The sequence below is a fragment of the Ovis canadensis genome, chromosome 13 (assembly GCF_042477335.2).
Source record: "Ovis canadensis isolate MfBH-ARS-UI-01 breed Bighorn chromosome 13, ARS-UI_OviCan_v2, whole genome shotgun sequence".
In the NCBI taxonomy this organism is placed as follows: Eukaryota; Metazoa; Chordata; class Mammalia; order Artiodactyla; family Bovidae; genus Ovis; species Ovis canadensis.
Window position 1 is genome coordinate 49,768,549 of NC_091257.1, and position 22,381 is coordinate 49,790,929.

General features: G+C 49.8%; 1 protein-coding gene across 3 annotated transcripts in view; it reads right to left on the reverse strand.

Annotated features, from left to right (window-relative positions):
- Positions 1 to 11,629: 11,629 nt before the first annotated feature.
- JCAD (junctional cadherin 5 associated) overlaps positions 11,630 to 22,381 on the reverse strand; it is a 37,777-nt gene continuing 27,025 nt past the window's right edge. Inside the window, exons 3-4 of one of the 3 annotated variants that reach the window (XM_069546456.1) lie at positions 18,764 to 22,359; positions 11,630 to 13,342 (exon numbers count right to left, since the gene is read on the reverse strand). In XM_069546456.1, the coding sequence (XP_069402557.1) occupies positions 13,308 to 13,342; positions 18,764 to 22,359 (3,631 nt within the window). In that variant the 3' untranslated portion in view covers positions 11,630 to 13,307. Of the gene's footprint in view, positions 13,343 to 18,047; positions 18,222 to 18,596; positions 22,360 to 22,381 lie in introns of those variants that run through there. The other 2 variants (XM_069546455.1, XM_069546454.1) reach the window with 2 other exon arrangements.

The window sequence follows — 22,381 nt, forward strand, 5'->3', positions numbered from 1 at the left end:
TGTCACCAAAATCCTGAATGTCAGCCAAGCCCGTTTCCTTCCCCCTTTCCAGGGTGCACTCCCACCTCCTCTCTCTCTCCACACACACACAGGGTTTGGAACCTGCAGTTGAAGTTTCCTCAGAGGTCTCTTTCATGAAAAAATCTGCAACAAAAGGGACAGAAGAGCAGCTGCTCTGGAGAACAGTATGAAGGTTCCTTGAAAACTGAAAACAGAGTTCCCATATGGCCCTGTAACCCCTCTCCTGGGCATATATCTGGAGCAAACGCTAATTCCAAAAGATGCATGCACCCCGATGTTCATCGCAGAACTATTTACAATAGCCATGACGAGGAAGCCACCCAAGTGTCCACCGCCAGATGAATGGATAAAGAAGCTGTGGTGCACATATACAGAGGACTACTACTCGGCCATTAAATGGGATGAAATAATGCCATCTGCAGCAACAAGGACGGACCTAGAGATGATCAGGCTAAGTGAAGTGGGTCAGAAAGAGGAAGACATATGTCATCTTATGTGTGTCATCTAAAATACGACACAAATGAACTTAACCACAAAGACTCGCAGGCATAGACCACAAACATGGTTCCCAAAGGGGAAGGGGGAGGGGTAAATTAAGACTGAGATTGACAGATGCACACTGCTGTATACAGAAGAAACAAGGCCGCACCATGGAGCACGGGGAACTATGTTCAGTGTCTTGCAATAAATTATACTAGAAAAGAATCTGAAAAAGTATATGTTGTTTTCGGTTAGTTGCTAATTCACACCCAACTCTTTTGCCACCCCATGGAGCCTGCCAGCCTCCACCATCCCTGGGGATTCTCCAGACCAGAACACTGAAATGGGTAGCCATTCCCTTCTCCAGGGGATTTTCCCAACCCTGGGAATGAAACCGGTCTTCTGCATTGGCAGGCAGACTCTTTACAGTCTGAGCCCGCCAGGGAAGCCCCAGAGTATATGCATGCGTATGTAAATATAGAGGCATTGCTGAAGCATGTTGCTCTACACCTGAAACTAGCACAACATTGTAAATCAATATAGAATTAAAATTAAATTTAAAAATTATAACAATAAGCACAAACTTGGCAAATAAAAATGTTTTTTAAAAAAGAACTACCATATAATCCAGCAACTCCACTGCTAGCTAATTATCCAGAGAGGAAAAAACCCAGCAACTTGGAAAGCTGTCTGCACCCATATTCATTGCAACATTACATATATATACATATATATATGTGTGTGTGTATATATATATATATATATATATATATAGAGAGAGAGAGAGAGAGAGAGAGAGAGAGAGAGGTTGGAGGCAGTACTGTATTTTTCTTCTTAGGTAGCACTAATTTTCAGATGAGGCTTCCCTGGTGGCTCAGTGGTAAAGAATCCGCCTGCCGATGCAGGAGACACGGGCTTAATCTCTGGGTCAGGAAGATCCCCTAAAGGGGGAAATAGCAACCCACTCCAGTATTCTTGCTTGGAAAATCCCAGAGGAGCCTGGCGGACTGCAGTCCATGGGATCACAAAGAGTCGGACACCACTTAGGGACTAAACAACAAGTGCAAAACATTTCAGATTCATCTCCTCTGCCATGTATAACCTGACCTTGGAAGCATCTTTAAACTTCCTGACCCTCTGTTGCTTCATCTGCAGAAAAGGAATGAAAATATCTGTGTGCCTGGCTCACAAGATGATGGTGAACAAGGGTTTCAACCTTGGCTGAAAGGGGTTCAGAAAGAGAGGGTCCTGAGACTGCACCCACCTTGTAAGCGAGGCCACCTGGGCATCCTGGGCGGGGACGGCAGACACAGGAGTCAGGATGGAGGCTGTGTGACATCGGCAAGAGCACTGGGTAGGGTGGCAGTATTGTCTCGCCCTGGATCCAAATCCCTAACCCCCAGTTGGCACAGGGCTCCGTGAAGAGGGCCAGGTGACACCCACCTGCGGGACAGGAGCCCTGCACTTTGAAAACCCAGGGGGTCAGAGGAGCAATGGGTGCCTGAGCTTTGCCCCCAAGGGAGGCAGTCTTTATCCCACTTGGCCATCCACAAACCTGTCCTTTGCCCTGGTGACGGACACATCTCAGACTGTTCACTTTGCAAACATCCTTGGAAAGCTGGTTTGGAGCAAAATCTAGAACAAGAGCAGTCAGCAGAAGGGCAGGCGACCCACAGAGAGCTGCCTGAGTTGTCTCTCAACTGTCTCTGTCTCTCAATATATAGCAACAAATATATATACATATTTATTGCTATATATATACACACACATACACATATATATGTGTATTTCACTTAGGTTGTGTCCATGTCTTGGCTATTGTGAATAGTGCTGCGATGAACATTGGGTGCATGGATCTGTTTGAATTCGTTTTCTCCAGATATATGCTTGGGGTGGGACTGCCGGATCAAATGGTAACTCTATTTGTAACTTGTTAAGGAGCCTCCGCACTGTTCTTCACAGTGGCTGCTCTATGAAACCAAAAAAGCACCATATGAAAGTGTGAGTGCGGGGGATCCATCTAGTGTTCCCACTGCCCTGATGCTGACAATTGTCCCCTGTGAGGGGAGGAGCCAAAATGACTCCCTCGTGCTGCTTATACAGATGGGGAACCAGGTCGCAAAGAGGTGATGTGTTTGCCCCAGGCCACCTGGCTAATTGATGAGCTGCCGAGTCTAACACTGGGAAATGTAGACTCCAGGCCTCTGGCAAGATGACTTCTGAGATCGCTCAAGCCCCACCCATCCCCACGACAGCCTACAGATTATAACCCCTGGGAGTTCTCAGCAGTCACCACCTTCAGAAACTTCTGGAGCTGAGCTCCTTTGAAAACAGGTGAAAACATAAAACCATTAGTCGCTGTCATGTCCGACTCTGCGACCCCTTGCACTGTAGCCTGCCAGGCTCCTCAGTCCATGGGATTCTCCAGGCAAGAATCCTGGAGTGGGCTGCCATGCCCTCCCCCAGGGAATCTTGAACCGGGGTCTGCTGCATTGCGGGCAGCTTCTTTACTTTCTGAGCCACCAGGGAAACCTGGAAAACAGGTGAGGGGGTGCAAAATAACTTGGCTTTGGCTCAGGGTATCACGCTTGCAGGGGCGGCAGGGGGTTACCAGGGAGCTAAGGACACCCAGGAGCAATTGGACCCAGAGCTGCCCAGGGGGTTGGGCATGGGCAGGGCTGCAGCCCTGGGGGGTGAGTCTGGTGATCAGCCAGGTACCCCTACACCTGTGTAGCCGATGCTGTTTTCCCCTAAGGATCCATACCCAAGGGGCAATTTCTGCGCAACATAGGTAGCCAGGCTCCAGAAGTCAGACGGCCTAGGACTGAGGTCCGTCTTTGCGCTTCTGTGGATGTCGAGGAGGGTCTCTTGTCCGGGAGGGGCTCTGCAGGGTGGTGGTGGTGGTGGGGGGGCATCCTGCAAGAGCCCCAGTTCCTGCCCCCTCTTCTCTGGGGGTTGTGCTCAGCATGGGCTTCCCTGGTGGCTCAGGTGGTAAAGAATTTGATTGCAATGCAGGAGACCTGGGTCTGATCCCTGGGTTGGGAAGATCCCCTCCAGTATTGTTTCCCAGAGAATCCCATGGAGAGAGGAGCCTGGCAGGCTACAGCCCATCGGGTGGCAAAGAGTTGGACGTGACCGAGCAACACAGCACATGTGCCCAGCATGGCTGCTTTTCCAGGCCACAGCATGACAGCTGATGAACTTTGATTGAACAGGCGCTTTGCTAAGCTCTCTCATGCATTATTTTATCTGACCCTCACGAAACCCTCTCTGTGATAACAGAAGTGACCAGATGCCTATTTGTCCAAAGCCCCTCTGGCTCTAAGGCACATACATGCTTCCAACAAAAAGCTTGTGGGTTATCTGCATATTTTCACAAACCAAGTTTGGGTCCAGGAGCAGAATCTCTGAAGAGCCTTTGTTTCATGCCGACTGATTGCAGCAAAGTACCTCAACCCAGATCTTAGATCAGTAGGTCAGGGGTTCCATTTGCAGGAAAAGCTGCCAGCCTCCCCAGAGCCAGGTGGTACCAGATGCTCTGGACCAGCTCCCTCTTCGGAATGAGCTGATGCTGCCCTCTAGTGCCTGAACGCTGGTGGGACACCTCTGCCAAGGATGCGCAGGTTGACAGCCTTGTCATTCTCATCCCTGGAGTCACAGGACAGAGTGTGCACCTCCGGGCTCTGAAAAGCGTGCTTCTTCCCAGTGCCTCTCCACACAGACAGCCAGGCCCTGCCCACCAATCTTGAGCATCCTTGGGCTGAATCTTGAGCATTCTAGGGCTGTGCGGAGCTGTCACCACCCTCCTGCAGGCTCAGCTCTATGAGGAGGGTTTTTTCCTCTGGAGGGGACTTTGGGACACCTTTTGCCACAGTCGCTCATCCCTGAAGCCGTTTATTCCAACGGCTAGGAGCCAATGTTGCTATTTGGCAGGAATGCCAACTCGAAATCCACGAACCTCAGAGGTATTTCCTTGTTTCCTCTCAAGTGACTGTCGCTTTAGAAACCAAGAGTGAGAGTGCTAGTCGCTCAGTCGTGTCTGACTCTTTGGAACCCCATAGACTGTAGCCCACCAGGCTCCTCTGTCGATGGGATTCTTCAGGCAAGAATACTGGAGTGGGTTGCCATTCCTTTCTCCATGGATCTTCCTGATCCAGGGATCAAACCTGGGTCTCCTGCATTGCAGGCAGAACTTTTCTTTTTTTTTTAAACCATTTGAGCTACCAGGGAAGCCAAGGATATTTCCAAAGACACGAATCTGAGCACTGAGAAACACAGCATCTCCTCCTGTGAGGATTTTGGAGAAGTGTTTGAATGTCCAAAAAGCAGAGATGCCTCTAATGATTTTTAGCCTTTGAAGAAGCATCAGAGGAAGGGTCTGAGGTCAACTTTGGCCCTCAGGTAGAAACCTGGTGGGTGAGAGGTGAGATTTCCCAAGGCAACCAGCCCAGGTCAATCTAGCCATGTTAGCGGAGGTAGGCATGGGGTCAAAGGGCAGAGAGCTAATCTCTTGAGCACACACCTCCCTCTGGGTGATTCTTGATATCCCCAAAGGCCCTGACCTCAGGCATTTGCAAATTATAAAAATTCATGGAGTCCTCCCTGGCTATCCAGTAGTTGGGACTTCACCTTCCAATGCAGGGGATGCCGGTTCAATTCCTGGCTGGGGAGCTAGGATCCCACATGCTTCATGGCCAAAAAACCAGAACATAAACAGAAGCAATATTGTAACAGATCCAACAAAGGCTTTCAAAAAAAATTCATGGATGCCTTGAGAGCACGCAAATCTCCCCATAATCACAACAGCATATAATGAACAATGGAATTAGCCCATATCTCAGTCAGCAGGTTACTATATAATGCTGTGTAACAAGCAACCTCAAACATTTCAAGAACATACACAGTAAGCATTGGTTTCTCACACATTCGTGGTCAGCTAGGGTGACTCTTCTTCAGCCTGCAGGTCTTCGGATTGACTGGGATAAGTGTGTCGTTCATTTTTCCAGAATGAGGGGCTGCTGGAGCATATTTTCAAGGCAATGGGAGTAATCCAAACATCATACCCTGTGGACCCCAGTGTACCTGTGAACTAATCAGTGGGCGGAACACACAGAGGCACATGCTGGGCTGGCTCCCTGGCCAGTGATGTCCTAAGACTCACCAGCTTCAAACTGGAGGATTGATGTGCAGCCCCAGAACAATGACCAATTGCCACGTTTCCTAAACAGCGCTCAAGAACAAATGAAACTGTGTAGCCAACCTGGCAAAGACTGAGGAGTGGGAGTGAGAGTTTGCACCCGGTCTCCACCATTTGTGTCATCATGGGGTTCCCTGGTGGTGGGAACCCAGATTGTGATCCCAGAGCTCACTTGAAGCTCACTCTGGGTTGTCCTGCAGAGATTCTTTGCTACACCATGAGCAAGTCTTATTCATGAAACCACCTTTTATTTTCATAAGAAGAGGTTTTCTATTGTGTGTGCTGGCAGGATCTAGGCAATGCTTCTGTGACTTGAAAAATTAAAAGTGAAAGCCGCTCAGTTGTGTCTGATCCTTTTCGATCCCATGGTTGTCCATGGAATTCTCCAGGTCAGAATACTGGTGTGGGTAGCCTTTCCCTTCTCCAGGGGATCTTCCTGACCCAGGAATCGAACCAAAGTCTCCTGCACTGCAGGTGGATTCTTTACCAACTGAGCTATCAGGGAAGCCCCTGTAACTTGAAACTTCTCTGAATAAAGAAAGAAACAAACCCCTTCATAGACACTATCCATGGGAGGTGCTCAAACTGAAAAAAGAAAATCTACTGTGAATGAAATAAAGTCTGCAAACTTTAGCTTCTTTTTCTTCATGGTACAATCTTTGTACATGAATTGTAGCTGAACCAGATATAATATGGGCATGATTGTATCTCTGATGGGGAATCCTCCAAGAGTAACAGACATTTATAATAAAGAAAGTCATTTAAAAAATATTGGTATAAACTGTGTGGCATAATATTGGTGTGACTCAAACACAGACTTCTGTCCAAGTTCATGCATTCAGTGCTTCCCAAAGGCAAAAGTAACTCTCCTAACAGCTTGTATGCGAAAAAAGGCAGATCCTATGGTAAAATTACAAAGCTCTCAAAATGAATCCTCTCAGGCCCCATCTCACATTTCTTATTCCTTCCCCACTAGCCATCACAAGTTTCCCTTTTGCTTTCACTGGTAACAGAATTATGATTATATTCAGGTCTGTAATGGTGCCCAATTTAAAGGACTACATTTCCCAACCTCCCTTGTAGCTAGTTTGACTAAGTTCCAGCAAATGGAATATAAGCAGAAGAGTTTAGGACTTCCTGGACATCTCTTTAAAGTAAGCTAACTCATCTGGGAGAATTCTTCCTAATGTCATCTACCTGGAAAGTGTCCAAGATGACTGGCACTTTGGCAGCCATATTGGGCCATGAGGTTACCTTGAGGATGGAGGCCACCATGAGAGGATGCTAGAACAGAAAGATACAAGGAGCCCAGGCTCCCCAGGTACCGTGGAGCCGACATGCTAGCCCCGGACTGCCTGCCTCTGAGTTCCTTGAAAGTGTGAGAGACATAAGCTTGCATTTCACTTAAGCTACCGGTTTTTCCAATTTTCAGATAAGCAGTTGAACCTTATTCTAACAGATGCATATAGTGTTGTAAGATGTTACCTTTGAATTTCTTGACTAACTAGAGGATCATTCTCTCGTCCTCCGGGATGCAGCAAGCTAAAATGAACAGCATGACTTTGGGGCATAGAAATAGGTTTGAACCCCTGCCCTTTCACCAGCTGTGAGCTGCATCTGTAAGCAATTATTTATCTTCTCTATACCCACGTGTCTTTTGTAAAGTGTTGTACATTGAATTTATGTTATAACGTACCTGGCACACAGTAGGAACCCAACAATGTTGGTTTCCTTGTTTTCTTCCACGGACTTGCAAAGAGTTGGACACGACCAAGCTAGTAACACACACACATAGCTGATTAACAATGCTGTGATACCAAACTTCCTAACTATCTCTTCTTCGCCTCTCCCCAGCAACCATAAGTTCATTCTCTAAGTCTGTGAGTCTGCTTTGTAAGAAAGTTCATTTGTATCCATTTCTTTTTATATTCCACATATAAGGGATGGCATACAGTATTTCTCCTTCTCTGACTTCACTCAGAATGACAATCTCTAGGTCCATGCATGTTGCTACTAATGGCATTATTTCATTCTTTTTAATGACTGTGTTATATTCCATTGCATATATGTTCCAATCTTCTTTATCCATTCCTCTGTTGATGGACATTTAGGTTGTTTCCACGTCTTGGCTATTGTAAACAGTGCTGCAATGAACACTGGGGTACATGTATCCTTTCAGACTATGTTTTTCTCTGGGTAAATGCCCAAGAGTGGGACTGTAGGATCAGATGGTAGCTCTGTTTTTTAAGGAACCTCTGTACTATTCTCCATAGTGGCTGTACCAATTTACATTCCCACCAACAGTGTAGAAAAGTTCCCTGATTTTACATACTCAGAGGAAATTTCAGGGAAATACGCATCTAGGTTTGCATGTATACAGGTTGGCTCTGCCATGATGACCTCTGAAATGCCAGTGGGGTTAGGCAAGATAAAAACAGCCATAGGTAGTAAAGCAGGAAGCACAGGACAGAAGTAGCCGTGAGACAAGACAGCAAATAGAACCTCGATGTGATCAGGCACAAACCTCTACCTCAAGAGCTGGGTTCTCCCACTGAGTCCAGACCAGACACCGACTGGACCTGGAGGAACGATGCTTCCCACGGGGCTGTTGTCCCCAGTGCTGAGCAATGGGGTGATCGACAGCGTTTCCAGTCTGTGAAGTACAAGCTGACTATCTTGGGGGAGATTTATGCTCGGGGTAGAAGCAGAAAGGCCGACTTAGCTGGGAAGAGACAAACTCTCTGAACCTGAGTGCATTTAAATTGTGAGAAAAACAGTCTATGCGGACACTGCAGATTAATGCCTTGGACTGACTGCCAGGCTCATAAACACCGCGGTACCCTGTTCTAACCTAAGAAAAATGTTTGGGAGAATTCAATGTTGTCAGTCTCTTGGCTGGTCTGTACTATGGTGGGGGGCGGGGGTGGGGAACAAAAGCATGATAAGTTATTGGAAGGGGGAAGGGGGACCATGGACCACCCCGGTGAAAGATTAAGTCATGGCAAGATTCCCTACCCCGGGAATGACCCGGTCTTCCATCATGTACAGCCGCAGTTTTCAAATTATTTTACTCTTGGACTGTTCTGTCAGGGCGAAAGACCCTATGGACTTTCAATTTCACCAAACAACAGTTATTTCATCTTAGAGTTGGAAGAAACCAGCTAATTTAGTTCAATCCCTTTCCCCCACTTATGAAACGTTTCCAAGTGGGTAGCAGAGGTGGCCACAGTCAGAGAGTTTAGGCAGAGCTTAAAGCCAATTCCTGGCCCAAGTGCTTCATGCTACAGCATTAATTTGGTCAAGGGACTTCTTTTCCAGTTATATTCTAATATGTGCATTGAATTACCAACTGGCAGGGAATAGCTCTTCATTTTAAGGCCTGCATCTTGACATGATCTGAAATTTCAGACTAGGGAGAGGACCCTGGAACTCTTGAGCTTTGGGCTCCACACACATGGAGCCAGGAGAGGATGAGGGCAAGTCTGCAAAAGCTGATAGGAAAGAGGTAAAAAGGACCTTTTTTTTAAATACAACTTGGAAACCACCAGGTAGTGTGGTGGTAAAGAAATTGCCTGCCAAGCAGGAGACACGAGAGACATGAGCTCAGTCCCCGGGTCGGGAGGATCCCCTGGAGGAGGAAACGGCAGCCCACGCCAGTACTCTTGCCTGGTAAATCCCACGGACAGAGGAGCCTGGCGGGCTACAGTCCCTGGGGTCACAGAGTTGGACATGACTGAGCAACTAACACACAACTCCACAGGCGCCCTGTCCCTCCCCCTGCTGCCCATGAACCTGAGACTGTTCTGGGGGGCTGTGGGTTAGACCCCATCAATGTTTTCCAGAGGCTGAATTGCAGTCTTTACCACTCCTCCCCACCTTTAAAAAAAAAAAAAAAAAAAAAAGACGTGCAGGCTGGGGACCATTCTATCTTTCATGTTATTTTATCATCTCCTCCTTCTTGGCTTGAGGGGTCCCTGAGAGGACAAACCCACACTCCTGGAAAAGGACCTCCCACCAGGCAGACTCTTAAAGGTCACTTGGAATCAGTCTCTTAAATCCTGTCCTGAGTAGCAACCCTCCTCCCACAAACAGATGTGCAGAATCAGGAGTTCAAAACAAAACAGAAAGAAAATGCAGAAGTCCCCCCGGCCTGTAACAGCTTTGGCTTAAGAAAGGCACTTGCACCCTTCACTCCATCTCTGCCAGGTGGATCTGGCGGAACAGTGACCACCTAAAGAGTGGTGGTACTGCATCCAGGTCTCTGAGCCCAGATAGTTAAAGGCATTCTGCAATGCTGGCCCGTTTTCAGGGGACGCTAACCTGACATTTAACTGTGTACTATTTAGTCATTTTAAACAAGACAAAAGACGCACAAGTGTAATCTTGGAAGGTTACAGATGAGATGCCGGGTTCACCTTATCTTTCATCAGCCCTTTCTGCTCAGAGCTGGGAAGTAGTTGTGTCAACTGAGAATCAAATTTATCTTTTCCCCAGAAACCCACAACCAAGGTGCTATCAGAGAGTCATTTTGCTGTTGCAAAAAGCAGTCATTTGAGTTTAAGCTCAACAGGGTCATTTGGGTTTAGACACTTGGACTTCTGTGAACAGCAGACAGCCCTTCACAAACCATCATGTGAAACAGACAAGGATCTACTTAGAATTCCCACAGGAATCAAACCTCAATCTACAACTCTCAGGAGGAAATCAGGATCTCACGGTACATACATTTTTAAGGGATGTTAAAAAAAGGGACCCAAATAGTTATGTACAAACACGGAAAAGGATTCTAAAGACGCAGTCAGGGACGGTGCACCCTTCAGAGGGAGTTTTCTGTAGTTTGCAGAAACTGAAGGTTCAAAACAATAATAAAGATGTTTGGTTTTCAATGGTCCAGGAATTTTCTTCAAAGAAAGGTAATTAGAGCTATATTACCAATATTTTACCCCTTCTTTTGCAAATCAAGAGATACAAACACATTTCAATTGTGATTCCTCACATTTTTAAAGTCCAAATAGTCAAAATTAGAACTTTTAATCTTATAAGCCCCCAATTATTAAACACCAACAGTAAATCATATGAATGAGAAAAATAATGACAAATACAAAATATGAATACTTCCTTTCCAGCCACAAATGATGAGAGAGCTGTGCATGTATGAGAAATAGAAATAATAAAAGAATAATTAGCAAAAGTTCAAAACCTCTGGACAAGCTATTTTATAGGATTAGAAACCGTTATTTACCTCAGGAAATGCAAGTTTAAAAGTCACATTTTCAGTTACCTCTCCTCCTAAAAACTTATGTACACACTAGAATCTAGAAATTAAGGTTAAAGGGATAAATACTGATAATTTCCCCTAAATTTTTAGAATAGTTTCAGAGTGATATGATACAAGGATTCAGAAGAAAACAGCGTGTCATATTCTGGTTTGTGATTTCTTCCCTTTAGGATCCTTCTCTTTCTCTTGAGGAATAAGCTCCTGTTGAACTCTTTTGATTAAAAGATGTTTTAGATGGAATTAAAGACTGTAACGGGAAAGTCAGAGCCGGTAATATGTATATACATACACAACACACACAAGTATATACGTCTGTAAGTGTACATACATGACACATGCGTGTCTGTACGCATGTTTATGTACACACATGATGCATGTGTGTGCGTGTGCGTGTGCGTGTGTACATATACCCTCTCTCATCTGCACCTAAGAGGGATGTACACCCCCTCACAAGGATCCCCCAGGTGGCTGCTCCCAGCGGTACCAGACGACTCCGGTGATTTTCCCGGCATAGGCCCGGCCCGTCATCCCCACGGGCTGTGAGAAGCAAAGCCTCTAATTTCACACGAACCAAAATCTGGAAAGGAGTGACCATGAGAAACAGGGAAGAAGCAAGGCTGCGAGGTGGGTTTGAAAAGACTTCTCAGAACTGCTTAGACTCCGTGTTGTTTATTACTGTCCAAATGCATGAAGTTCTGATGAAATACAATCATATGGGACAGATAAAAGCAGGCCATGAGAGCCCAGAGCTGTTTTAGGGCCAAATGGCAGACCACTCAGCAGTTCACATCTTAGGAATTCAAAATGCTTAGAAACTGATAAGGTGGTTTCTGAAAAAGAAAGAGAAAGAGAAGGAAAAAAAGACGAAAAGGAGGGAGGGAGGGAGGAGACAGAAACCATTGAGGAAATGTTAGCTCACGAGAAAGCCTGACTTAGAAAGAAGTGACAAACACATTTTTAAAAAATGCATAAACTTTGTGCAGATTAATGCAATAGTAAACAGCAGAATACATAGGCCTCATAATACTTCTGTAATGGCGTACATATAATGTCTCTAGCACTTTTGGAAAATAGGCAGAGGCTAATTAAAGATCATTCTAGATAAAAATACACATTTCTTTAAAGGGACAATGGGGATGAGGGGAGGGGGATCTGGTCTCAGGGCACATCCCCGCAGATGAACAAAGATGAAACTATGGGGTTTTTTTGGTAATTCTAGTGAATATGGCAGCAAAAATTTGTTGTAAGGATGTTGTTGGCTGGTTCTAAGAGGGTTATTTTCAAATATAACCTTATAGCTGCATTTGTAAAAAAAAAAAATCTTTGTGAAAAGTTAATTTTATTAACCCTGAAAAATGTCTCTATTGACATCTCTTTCTAAGATAAACTAAGAGTAGCAAGAGTTGTGAATGGGTGAGGGGTTTATGCTTTAAAGCAAATGCGAACCCTCTCTGGGTTCCTCTCACACAAAGGGATACAGACTCTTAAATACAATAAACTTCCTTAAAAATCTGCCACCTAACAACTGTTTACATCATAGAAAAATAGCATTTTTTTTGGTAAAAAGAAATATAGTTACTTTGTTAAAATGGTCTATTTTACCAGCAATTATTTCTCATATAAAGAACTTCTAGACATCCATACAGGAAATAAAAATAGATAATACTGAGTGCAAAGCAGACAATGGCATGTTTGCAAAAGATCAGAGCGTCTCATTGCCGATAAATAATACTCTTGTCCATCATGGTACAAGGTTTCATCTTTTGGAAACTTACAAGCTACCGCTTTCATTTGCTGATGGCAAGTTACTTAATAGGTAAAGTGACTTCAGCAGCAGAAGGCCAAATTGATGAGAAATGGATCATACATAGGTGTTCACATTTCCCGGAAACTCAAAGTGCTGAAACACTAGCAATGGCCTACGTCCCCCAAACTCCCGAAAGTGAGCGTGGGCAGCAGGCCACAGGGATGCGAAGGGGGATTTATGACATTCTTGGTCCTTTCAAAATCATTCATTAAACCACCCACATTTGAGTTTTCACATATAGCCAGATTAACACCAAACGCTCTATCAACTGGGCTAAATCCATCATTAAGGAGGGTCCTTGTAACTCTCTTCTAAATATAGGTATTAACCCTTCATGCTATAAAAACAGATGCTTTCAACAGACTACTGCTTTATTTCCACAGAGTGACTCTGTGGAGTCGATGTGTGTCCTGGCCATGGGGAAGGATGGCCCAGTGAGGTTCCTCCCAGGTGGGGGGGCTGAGGCCAGCTTGGGGGGTCACCCATCAGCAAAAGACGCGGCCCCACACTCCAGCGGCGTGCCATCACACCCTCTCCACCCTGCTTGGGTCATAGGAATCTGCAGAAAAAGGAAACAAAAGAAAATGAGTAGCATATTCCACTGGTCTGCTTTCTATTTAATCCTCAGGCCAGAAATAAATGTGTAGGGAGCCAGGCCCACAGGTGTCGAGATGTTAATTTTCAGACATCTCACTGACCTTATTTTTCACCAAGGAGTAAACGGCTATCATCTAAAGGCTGTTTTGAAGGAACGGGTATGACCCATGCCTAATCACAGATGGGAAATGGGGGCAGCTTAGTATTTTGACCGTCCCTTCCTGTTGTTCACAGGGAACATAATTCACTTTAACTGCAACTCTTGTAAAGCAGTAGCAACGCTTTCAGCTGATACTAAGCAGGATACTGCGTGCATGTACGTTGCAACTCTAAGGAAAGCTTGCCGTGGGACCAGTGATGTCCCAGGGGGGCCTGAAACCCTGAGAACTGGGCCTGGTGATGGCAGGCCTCCTGTCTCTGACCCCACAGCCAGCACGCAGGCCCCAGGCTGCAGGCTCGCCCACCAGCCTTCCACACACAGCAGTGCGTGTGAGTCTGAGTTGCCATGCTGATCCACTCTACAGCTACACACACCGCGCCCAACCGGCCCTGGTTTCCAAAAAGGGACACCACACAACAGAACAATGGTCCTAGATTATCACTTGGGCTGTGGCTGGGCCCCTCGGGCATCACAGATCTCTGGGGTCCACGCAAACCTGAGGCTCACATGTGTACCTCCCACGGTCAGAATCTCCTCCCATGGCAGCTCAAAGGGCTCCTAAGTTCTTAAGAGCAAATACATAAGAAGTCTAGCAGGATGGTACAATTCAACAGGTATTAAAACTATCAGAGCCATCTCTTCCTCAACCCATCTGGACAACAGTGCATTCTGAAGGCCACGCAGAGTCCCACTTCTCTGGCAGCAAGATATCTTGCTGTGTCCGCTGCACACCTTGACAACGGAGGAGGAAATGGCAACCCACTCCAGTATTCTTGCCTGGAGAATCCCCTGGACAGAGGAGCCTGGAGGGTTACCATCCATGGGGTCACAGAGTCGGATACGACTGAGCGACTTTAGGCTTCCCTGGTAGGTCAGCTGGTAAAGAATCCGCCTGCAATGCAGAAGACCTGGCTTAGATTCCTGGGTTGGGAAGATCCCCTGGAGGAGGGCATGGCAACCCACTCCAGTATTCTGGCCTGAGAATCCCCTGGACAGAGGAGCCTGATGGGCTACAGTCCATGGGGTCGCAGAGTTGGACGCGACTGACACTTACACCACACACCTTCTTGACTCCTTGGGATGTACTTATGATGAGACGCCACAACTGCGACAACTAAGACAGTGTTTGCTGCACTTGGGGCAGGCTCTGCTTTTAGGAAGGGGTCTGCTGCTGCCCGACTCTGTGCAGCCCCATAGGCAGCCCACCAGGCTCCCCCGTCCCTGGGATTCTCCAGGCAAGAACACTGGATGGGTTGCCACTTCCTTCTCCAGTGCACGAAAGTGAAAAGTGACGGGGTATGCTGCTCCTCAAACGCTTACAGCACCAAGTGTTCATCTTGTTGGAAGCAGGCAGATCCCATGAACAAGCTGCCTTCTGCAGGTCTACACTTAACACCCACGGTGACAACACGGGTCTTAGCGGCTGAGCCCCTCTCTGGGCTCAGCTGGCCTCATTCAGTGCTGATTCTGGGGGACCCCAATGAGCGAAGATGAGATGGAAGCGGGTGGTCACGAATGGATGAAAGGGCACGCTGGCGGCGGGGAGAGGCCTCGAGAGGCTGAGCCTCCGGGGACACAGAGCCCGGCCCTCAGCAGCCCACCTGAGGGCAGGTACGTGGAGACCGACCTACAGAACACGCCTGCAGCCCGACCCCCACTGCTGAAGCTGAGGGCCCAGAGACAGAACCACAGAGAGAAATCAGTATGACCAAGGACTCCTTCTTTAGACCATGGAGGGTCGAGGTTCAATAAAAATACAACGTGAGCCGCAGTATGTTAAAGTTTTTAGTAGCCATGTTAGGGCAAACAAAAGGAAGCAGGTGAAAATAGTTTCAATGGTGCATTTTATGTCACCAAATATATCCAAAATGTTATCATTTCAACAGGGTAATCAATAAAAATTATTGGGACATTTTAGTTTAGTTTTTTTTTTTTTTTTGGTGATGTCTTTGAACTCTGGCATGCGTATCACACATTTACAGCCCATCTCAATTGGGATGAGCCATCTTTCAAGCACTCAGGAGCCACATGTGACCAGGGGCCACCATACTGCCGGCAGAGGTGCCGGAGAACAGGGAAGTCATGCCCCTCCTGGTTCCTGTGGGCCTTGTGTTGGGGGAAGACAGATCACTAAGGCCCACCCTGGTGGGTATTTCACGTATGAACACCCTCGAAGGCTACCGCCTGTGAGGATGTGCTGACGCCCAGCCGCCTAATGGCATCACGTGGCTCCTCTCAAGCTTGCCCTGGTTATCCCCACCCCAGGCCCGAAGAGGACAGGTTGTCCCCACTCCTCCTGAATGTGTACCAGGAGAGCGGCCAGCAGAGGTGGACGGGACCAGACCAGCAGGCTCGGACACCGATGCACCCGGATTAGGCTTCTGACATAATCCATCCAGCAGAGATGGGAATGCTGTGACCTGAATTAGTTTTGAGCTGCTGATTTCTTAGCCAGAGCTCCCCTCGACCGAAAAACACTAAATGTTAGCTGAAACGACTGTCTTTAAGCTGAAGGCAGGTCTTTATGATATGATGGGTACATAACACAGATAATAAAGTTCTAGAAGGATGTGTGTCGGGGTGGGGGGGCGGTGGTTTACAGATATATGAGGTACAATATTGCTTGAAAATTCCAGAACAAAATTTGAATCTAAGTGGGCTGTGAGTCTGGGGCAGTGAAGCGGGTCCCATACCCTGAGGTGACAGAGGAAAGGCAGGGGTCGGGCGAGGATGGAGATGATGACTTTTGTGTTTAAAATGATAAAAATACATCAAAAGGAAAGAGTGCAAAAGCTTATGAGCAACAAGGCTTTCATACCTCGATTAAGGCCTCTCAGAAGGACTGGCTTTGCAGTGAGACCTGGTGACCAGCATGTGGAAGGCTGAAGGGGGTACCTGAGTAGCTGCACACGTGAGGAATTGCCCTCATGGGTCTCACTATGTGGCCACTTCAGGAAGCCATCACCTCAAGCTCTCTGCCTTGAGATTTTTGGTCATCTTATTGTGTATTAAACAGCAAATGCACCAAACGGAGTGGCAAAAAAGCAATTAAAAATTTCTAATGGTTGGAAACTACAGCTACAAAATAGATAATAAAGTCACAGGTGAGGGTGTCTGAATGGCTGGTTAAAATGGAAACTGACATTATCTGGGGGATTTCAGATACCCGTCTGACCCCATTCACATGCCGGATGCTCAGGCTGAAAATTGAGGGAGAGCTGAATGGAACTAGAAATTTCATAACACATTCCCCAAAATACATGGCCATGGATGGAGGCATGGAAATCTTTACAAACTGATGTTTTTCTTTTAACAGGATGCATCTCCCTTTAAAATTCTTGTAATTCTCAGGAGGACTAACACTTTCAGCCTGATTTACTTTACAGATAAGAAACTCACTTTAAAAGCCTATGGCATAGGGGACATTCGTACATCTACGGCTGATTCACGTTGATAGTCTGACAGAAAACAACACAATTCTGTAAACTAATTATCCTTCGATTAAAAGAAAAAGCCTATGATGGCTTTCGAACCAGCATTTAGAAGCCAGGGGGTCTATTTTTGGTGGGGGTCGGGGGAAGTCTCCTGCTGCAGCCTCACGACGGCTCACAGATGGGCCACGGAGCTTTTTCCATGTAGCGGCCAAGGCCCCACACCCCCGCTGTTCTTTCCTGCAGCAAAGACCAACGTGGTCACTCAGATGACCCAGGAGGGCCCTGACAGACGGCTTCTGTCGATCCTGGATTCTGTGAGAGGGTGGGAGCATTAAGGATCTCTCCGCATTTGGGAGAAAACTGAAAAAATGCAAAGGAGATTTTTTTTTTAATTGAACAAAAATTTCGGGATTCTTCCAGCTGAAACAAGTGATCTTTTCCATCTCCTTTTAAACCCGATTTCAAAACAGGAAGCAGAGCGGCAGGGGTGGGGAGGACCACCCAGTCGGGGCAGCTAGGCAGATGGAAGGGCCTGGCTGCCAGGATGGGCTGGGGTGGAGGCAGAGCCAGACCACTGAGGACGGGGCACCCTTGCCCCTCCTGGCAAAAAGGCCCCTTCCAGTCGGTAGTTCAAGATGGATGCCTCCGCTCCTTGAACCATGTCTAGGGAATATAACTGGTAATATCATTGATAACCCCCAGGCCTGGACCAGAAATTCCCAGGGCTCTCTCGCCTGCTCTTGTCAGAGCTGGGAGAGTGAACTGGTGTGTGGGGGCACCATGTCCCTGCTGTGAGAACCTGCCCCGTGGCCTATACAGTGAAGAAGACTGGAGAGACCCGTGAAGATGAGAATACGCGGGGCTTCGGGTCTGCAGGAGGCTGTTGCCAGAACTGGCTCCCCTGGGCCGAGTGATCAGAGCTGAGGGGATGGAAGAAACAGGGTGGGCCCATGAGCTTCGAGGGGCGCGTGGGCTGGTGCTGAGAAAGTGCAAACTGCTAATTCTGTCTAAACCTCTCAAGTCTTTCATGAATGGTGTGGTGGCGAAAAGAGATAACAACCGAGGACAAAGGATTCGGTAAGAATCCCAGGGCAGGAAGTTTATTGAATCACTTGGGTACGTCTTTTCTCATTAGGCTAACCAAGCAATGCAGGTTATTCGCGTCTTGCTTCACTCGCTTCAGTCGTGTCTGACTCTTTGCAACCCCATGGACTGTAACCTCCAAGCTCCTCCGTCCATGGGATTCTCTAGGCAAGAACACTGGTGTGGGTTATCATGTCCTCCTCCAGAGGATTTTCCCGACTCAAGGATCAAACTCACACCTCTCATGTCTCCTGCATTTGCAGGCGGGTTCTTTACCACTAGGGCCACCTGGGAAGTCCGAGGGTTATCTGGGGGAATGTCTATTATCTGGGGAGAGAACAGAATACAAACGCCCTAGTCTCCTAGGAGACCAATCAAGGTGCCTACACCCTGGCTGGCATAGCTTACTGACGTACCTCTTCAGAGTTAGGGGCCCCACAGGTGTTTATATAGGCAATTTTATCTAGTCACTTACATAGAAAATATCTATGAAGACTGGATCATTTAAAATACACTGCAAGGTCTTACTATTAAGAGAGGCTTCTGGATAATTCTTGGGTAGATGACGACTCTTTGGGCACCATAATTCAGAGTCGATCTGATCTTTTGTGAATCTGCAGGTTTCATCATCTACCCACTGGGCATTTTGATGCTCTCAGGACGTCAAACGCAACCTGAACACCCGGCCCTCTGCCTGACTCCTCACCTGGGCAACAGAAGTCCCGGCCGCCGTTCTCCCTTCGTGCTGCTGGATGCCCGTCTACTTCCAGCGACAGAGCACCTTGGGGGTCGGAGAGCTCATGCCCGGTGCTGGGAGCCACCAGGCCTCCCGGCCACGCCCCGGGGCCCGTCTCGGCCTTGGGCTCCTCCTCGGAGTCCGCACCCCGGGACGTCAGGAGCCTCATCCGAGACACAGAGCTCACCTCCTTCATCCTCATCAGGCGGTCGGGGTCCGCCTTCCTGGGCGGGGAAACCAGCTTCTCCTGTAAACTTTCGATCACTCTGGAAGTGCTTCGGAGCTTCCTTTCTGAGAATGCCAAGTTTGGGGTCCTTTCTATAAAGTGGAACAAGGTGGACCTGAAGGGTGGCTTTGTCTCCACGTCCTTGGAAAGGAAAGGCTGGGACTCCGGGGGGCTGGGCGGAGGTTCGGGAGCCTTGCTGGGGACAGCCCCGTCCACACCCATGGGCTCAGAGGCCCAGGGAGCCTGCCGGGTGCTGTCCCTCTCGCCTACGAACAGAGGGCTCTTGGTCCAGCCGCACTTCCTCCTGCCATAGAAGGCGTCGGCAGGTGTGGTGGACTCACTGGGCTGGGCCAAGCTGGCCACTGCTTCCTGTCTGGGGGACTCAGGCCTGAGGGCACTTCCATCCGGCTCGGGGTGCCGGCTCTGCCCTGCCCTCTGGGTGCCTGGCAGCAGGGACTCCACAGCCACCTCGATGCCCAGGATCCTGGCGGCCCTGGCTTCGAGGGACTCATTTGGGGGGATTTCTATTGCATTGGCATCACCCGGAGACCCCGCTAGCTGGCTGGTACTGTGCTCCTGCACCAGCGTCAGCCCCACAGACCTCAAGTCTGGTGCAGACAGGCCTCGGGATTTGCCGGCAAGAGAGACGGGTGCCCTCGTGCTCCCTTGCTCCCCACCGCCCGCCTTTGGAGGGCCGGCTGCACTCAGCTCCACAGCTCCGAGACTGCCAGGGAGCTCCTGGCTGGGCGGGGGCTCCTTCCGTGTCGCTGGATCGGGTGGGGGCTCGGGTTTTGCATCATTCAACCCAGAAGATATTGCTCGTTTCACAGGCCTTGGGCTGACTGCCAGCTGGGCCACCCTGTCCTCAACCTCTCGGTCCCCGTCTTCGGCAATCCAGCTCCCGGGGGGCGACAACCACACAGAACCTCTGCCTTCTGCCTGCCAGGGTCTGGGGGACCGAGGCCTCCCCTCCTCGCTCCAGCTCTCGGACTTGCTCTTAACTCTGCCTGGCCTGGTCCTGGGGTCCTCAGGCGCTGCGTCCTTCAGGAGGCCTGGCCGCTGGGGTGCGGGGCGGGCACAGCTCCCCCAGGGCAGCTCTGTGTCACTGTCCTCGCTGCCACTACCACCACTGCTGCTGCCACTGCTTCCTTCCTCCTCCTGAAGCTCCTTGTTGAAACTTTCTAACTGGCTGATCAAGTCCCAGGGGCGGCGGCTCACGGGCTTCAGGAGGAACTGCCCGAACAGCTGTCTACTGTTGCAGGGGCCCGTGGTCTCCCCCTTGATCACCTCGGCCCTGGACACGGGGCTGGCTCGGCGCCCAGGGCCATCAGAGCCCTGCTGACCCAGGCTGGCCCTCGGCGTGGGGCCCTGGTTCTGGGGCCAGGAAGACCCAGAGAAGGCGCTGTTGCTGGATGGGCTGAGGGACCCTTGACTTTTCGGGGAATGAGCCCCGGGCCTCTGGTTCGGGTCACTGGACGCCAACGCCATGTGCATCTGAACCTCGAAGGGTGCGGGGTCCAAACACCTTGGAGGCAGCACGGGGTTGGGGGAGCCCCCTGGCCTCTCCCCTGGGAGGGGCTGCAGGCTCTGAGATTCATGAGCGAAGCTGGTTTGTGTTTGCTGGTCTCGGAAGTGGTACCCAGGCCACGGGCCGGGCCATGCGAGCGCATGGTGCTTTGTAGGGTTGGGGAATCTGAGGTCGTCTGCTTGCCGGCCCCGTCCCGGGCCCCCCGGGTCTGGTCTTGGCAGCTCTGTCCTCGTGGCCATGCTGCCTGTGAGTGCCTGGAGCTCCAGGTCGGTGGAGGACAAGCTGAGCACACTCTGTTCTTGCAATGCCGCGCTCTGCTTCAGGTCATTGTTGTTTGTGTCCGTACCTGGCAGCTGGGACTCCGATTTCACCGGGATGGAAACCAAACAAAAGATCGTCTCGCTCGTTTTTTTCTTTGAGCTTCTCTTGGGCTGCAGCCCTGTCTCGAACTTTCTGAGCTGGGTCTGCATCTCGCAGGAACTCTCGCCCTGGGGGCTCGGGGAGGACACCAGGCTTTCTGGATATTCGCGTGGGCTGCCGCTCACGTCCGGCTGCTTCCTCTGTGTGACAGTGCAGGGGTCTCTTTGGTCAGGAGAGCTGCCGTCCTCTCCATTCCTGGGGGGCTGGCCCCACAGCCATGGGGGGCTGGGGTCAGCAGGGGCGGGACCCCTCTCCTTCCCTGATGGGCGCCACACGGCCCCCTCCTGCGGCAGGTCTCTTGGGTCAGGGGCAGGGACCGCACCATCCAGTCTCACATCTTCCCAGAATCCATGGGGTCGGGGTAGTTTAATGTGTCGTATCCGTGGGTCATCGAAGGGAATTATCAGGATGGAGCTGTCGTAAGCCGTGGTGGGGTGGGGCTGTGGGGGGATGCCCACAGAAGAGCATGGGCTGGCCCCCCACTCACTCCCAGCTCCCCGAGAGCCAGAAAGAAGCTGTCCGCCAGCAGCGGGCTTCTCCATCGGATGCTGCGGTACACGGCGGCCTCCACCCTCATGCCTGGGCACCACCTCCTCGGGGCAGGGGTGTGTGGCGGGCTGCGGTGGCGACTTGTACGAGGGTGGGGGCACGTACACTGGGGGCTCCAGGCCGGGGTCAGGCCCGTAGAGGTCCTGCCTGGCACTGTTCGTCCTGGCTGAGTGGGCAGCTGGGTCCGGCTGCCTGCTGTCTGTGTAGCTGCCATTTTCTGCTCCGGCCCTGGAGTGTGGCTGGGAGCCGTAAGATGGGGGCTTGAGGGGTCTCCCAAACCTGGGCTGGGGCAAGGGGGCCGAGGTGCCAGCCTTCTTGGGGTTCCTGGTGGGTTCCAAATTGGAAGCACCATTTGGAGGCTGAAGTGGCACTTTAGGGACACCTGGTAAATGGCCATCGCTCAAAGGGATGGGGACCTCCACGCAACTCAGGCTCTCGGGGGAAAGGACTCGAGGCAGTGATTGGGACTTCCCTTTGCTCTGGGAGGCCAGCCCGTGCTCCCCAAGCATGAACGGGTACAGGTCCTGAAACAACTTCTCGCCAACACCGTCCGACATCTGCCTTCCTAGTCTCGGGGGCTGGTTCCAGCTTCCAACACTGACGTCCTGCCATCTGGCGGGACCCGCCATTCCCAGCTCGTCTTCCCAAACAGTCTTCTTGATCACGTGCTCAGACCTTCCTCCAACTTCCCAGGGACCCTCCCTCGGGTGCGCGGGCAGGCTGGGGACCGGGCCTCGGCCCCCTGGGTCCTCCCGGGCCTCCTGCTCTCTTCTCCTCCAGTAGGCGTGGCTGCGGCCGGTCAGGGGCTGCGAGGACCACGCGAGCACCGGCTGATGGTAGAACCTGCGAGACAGAGGGCCACAGG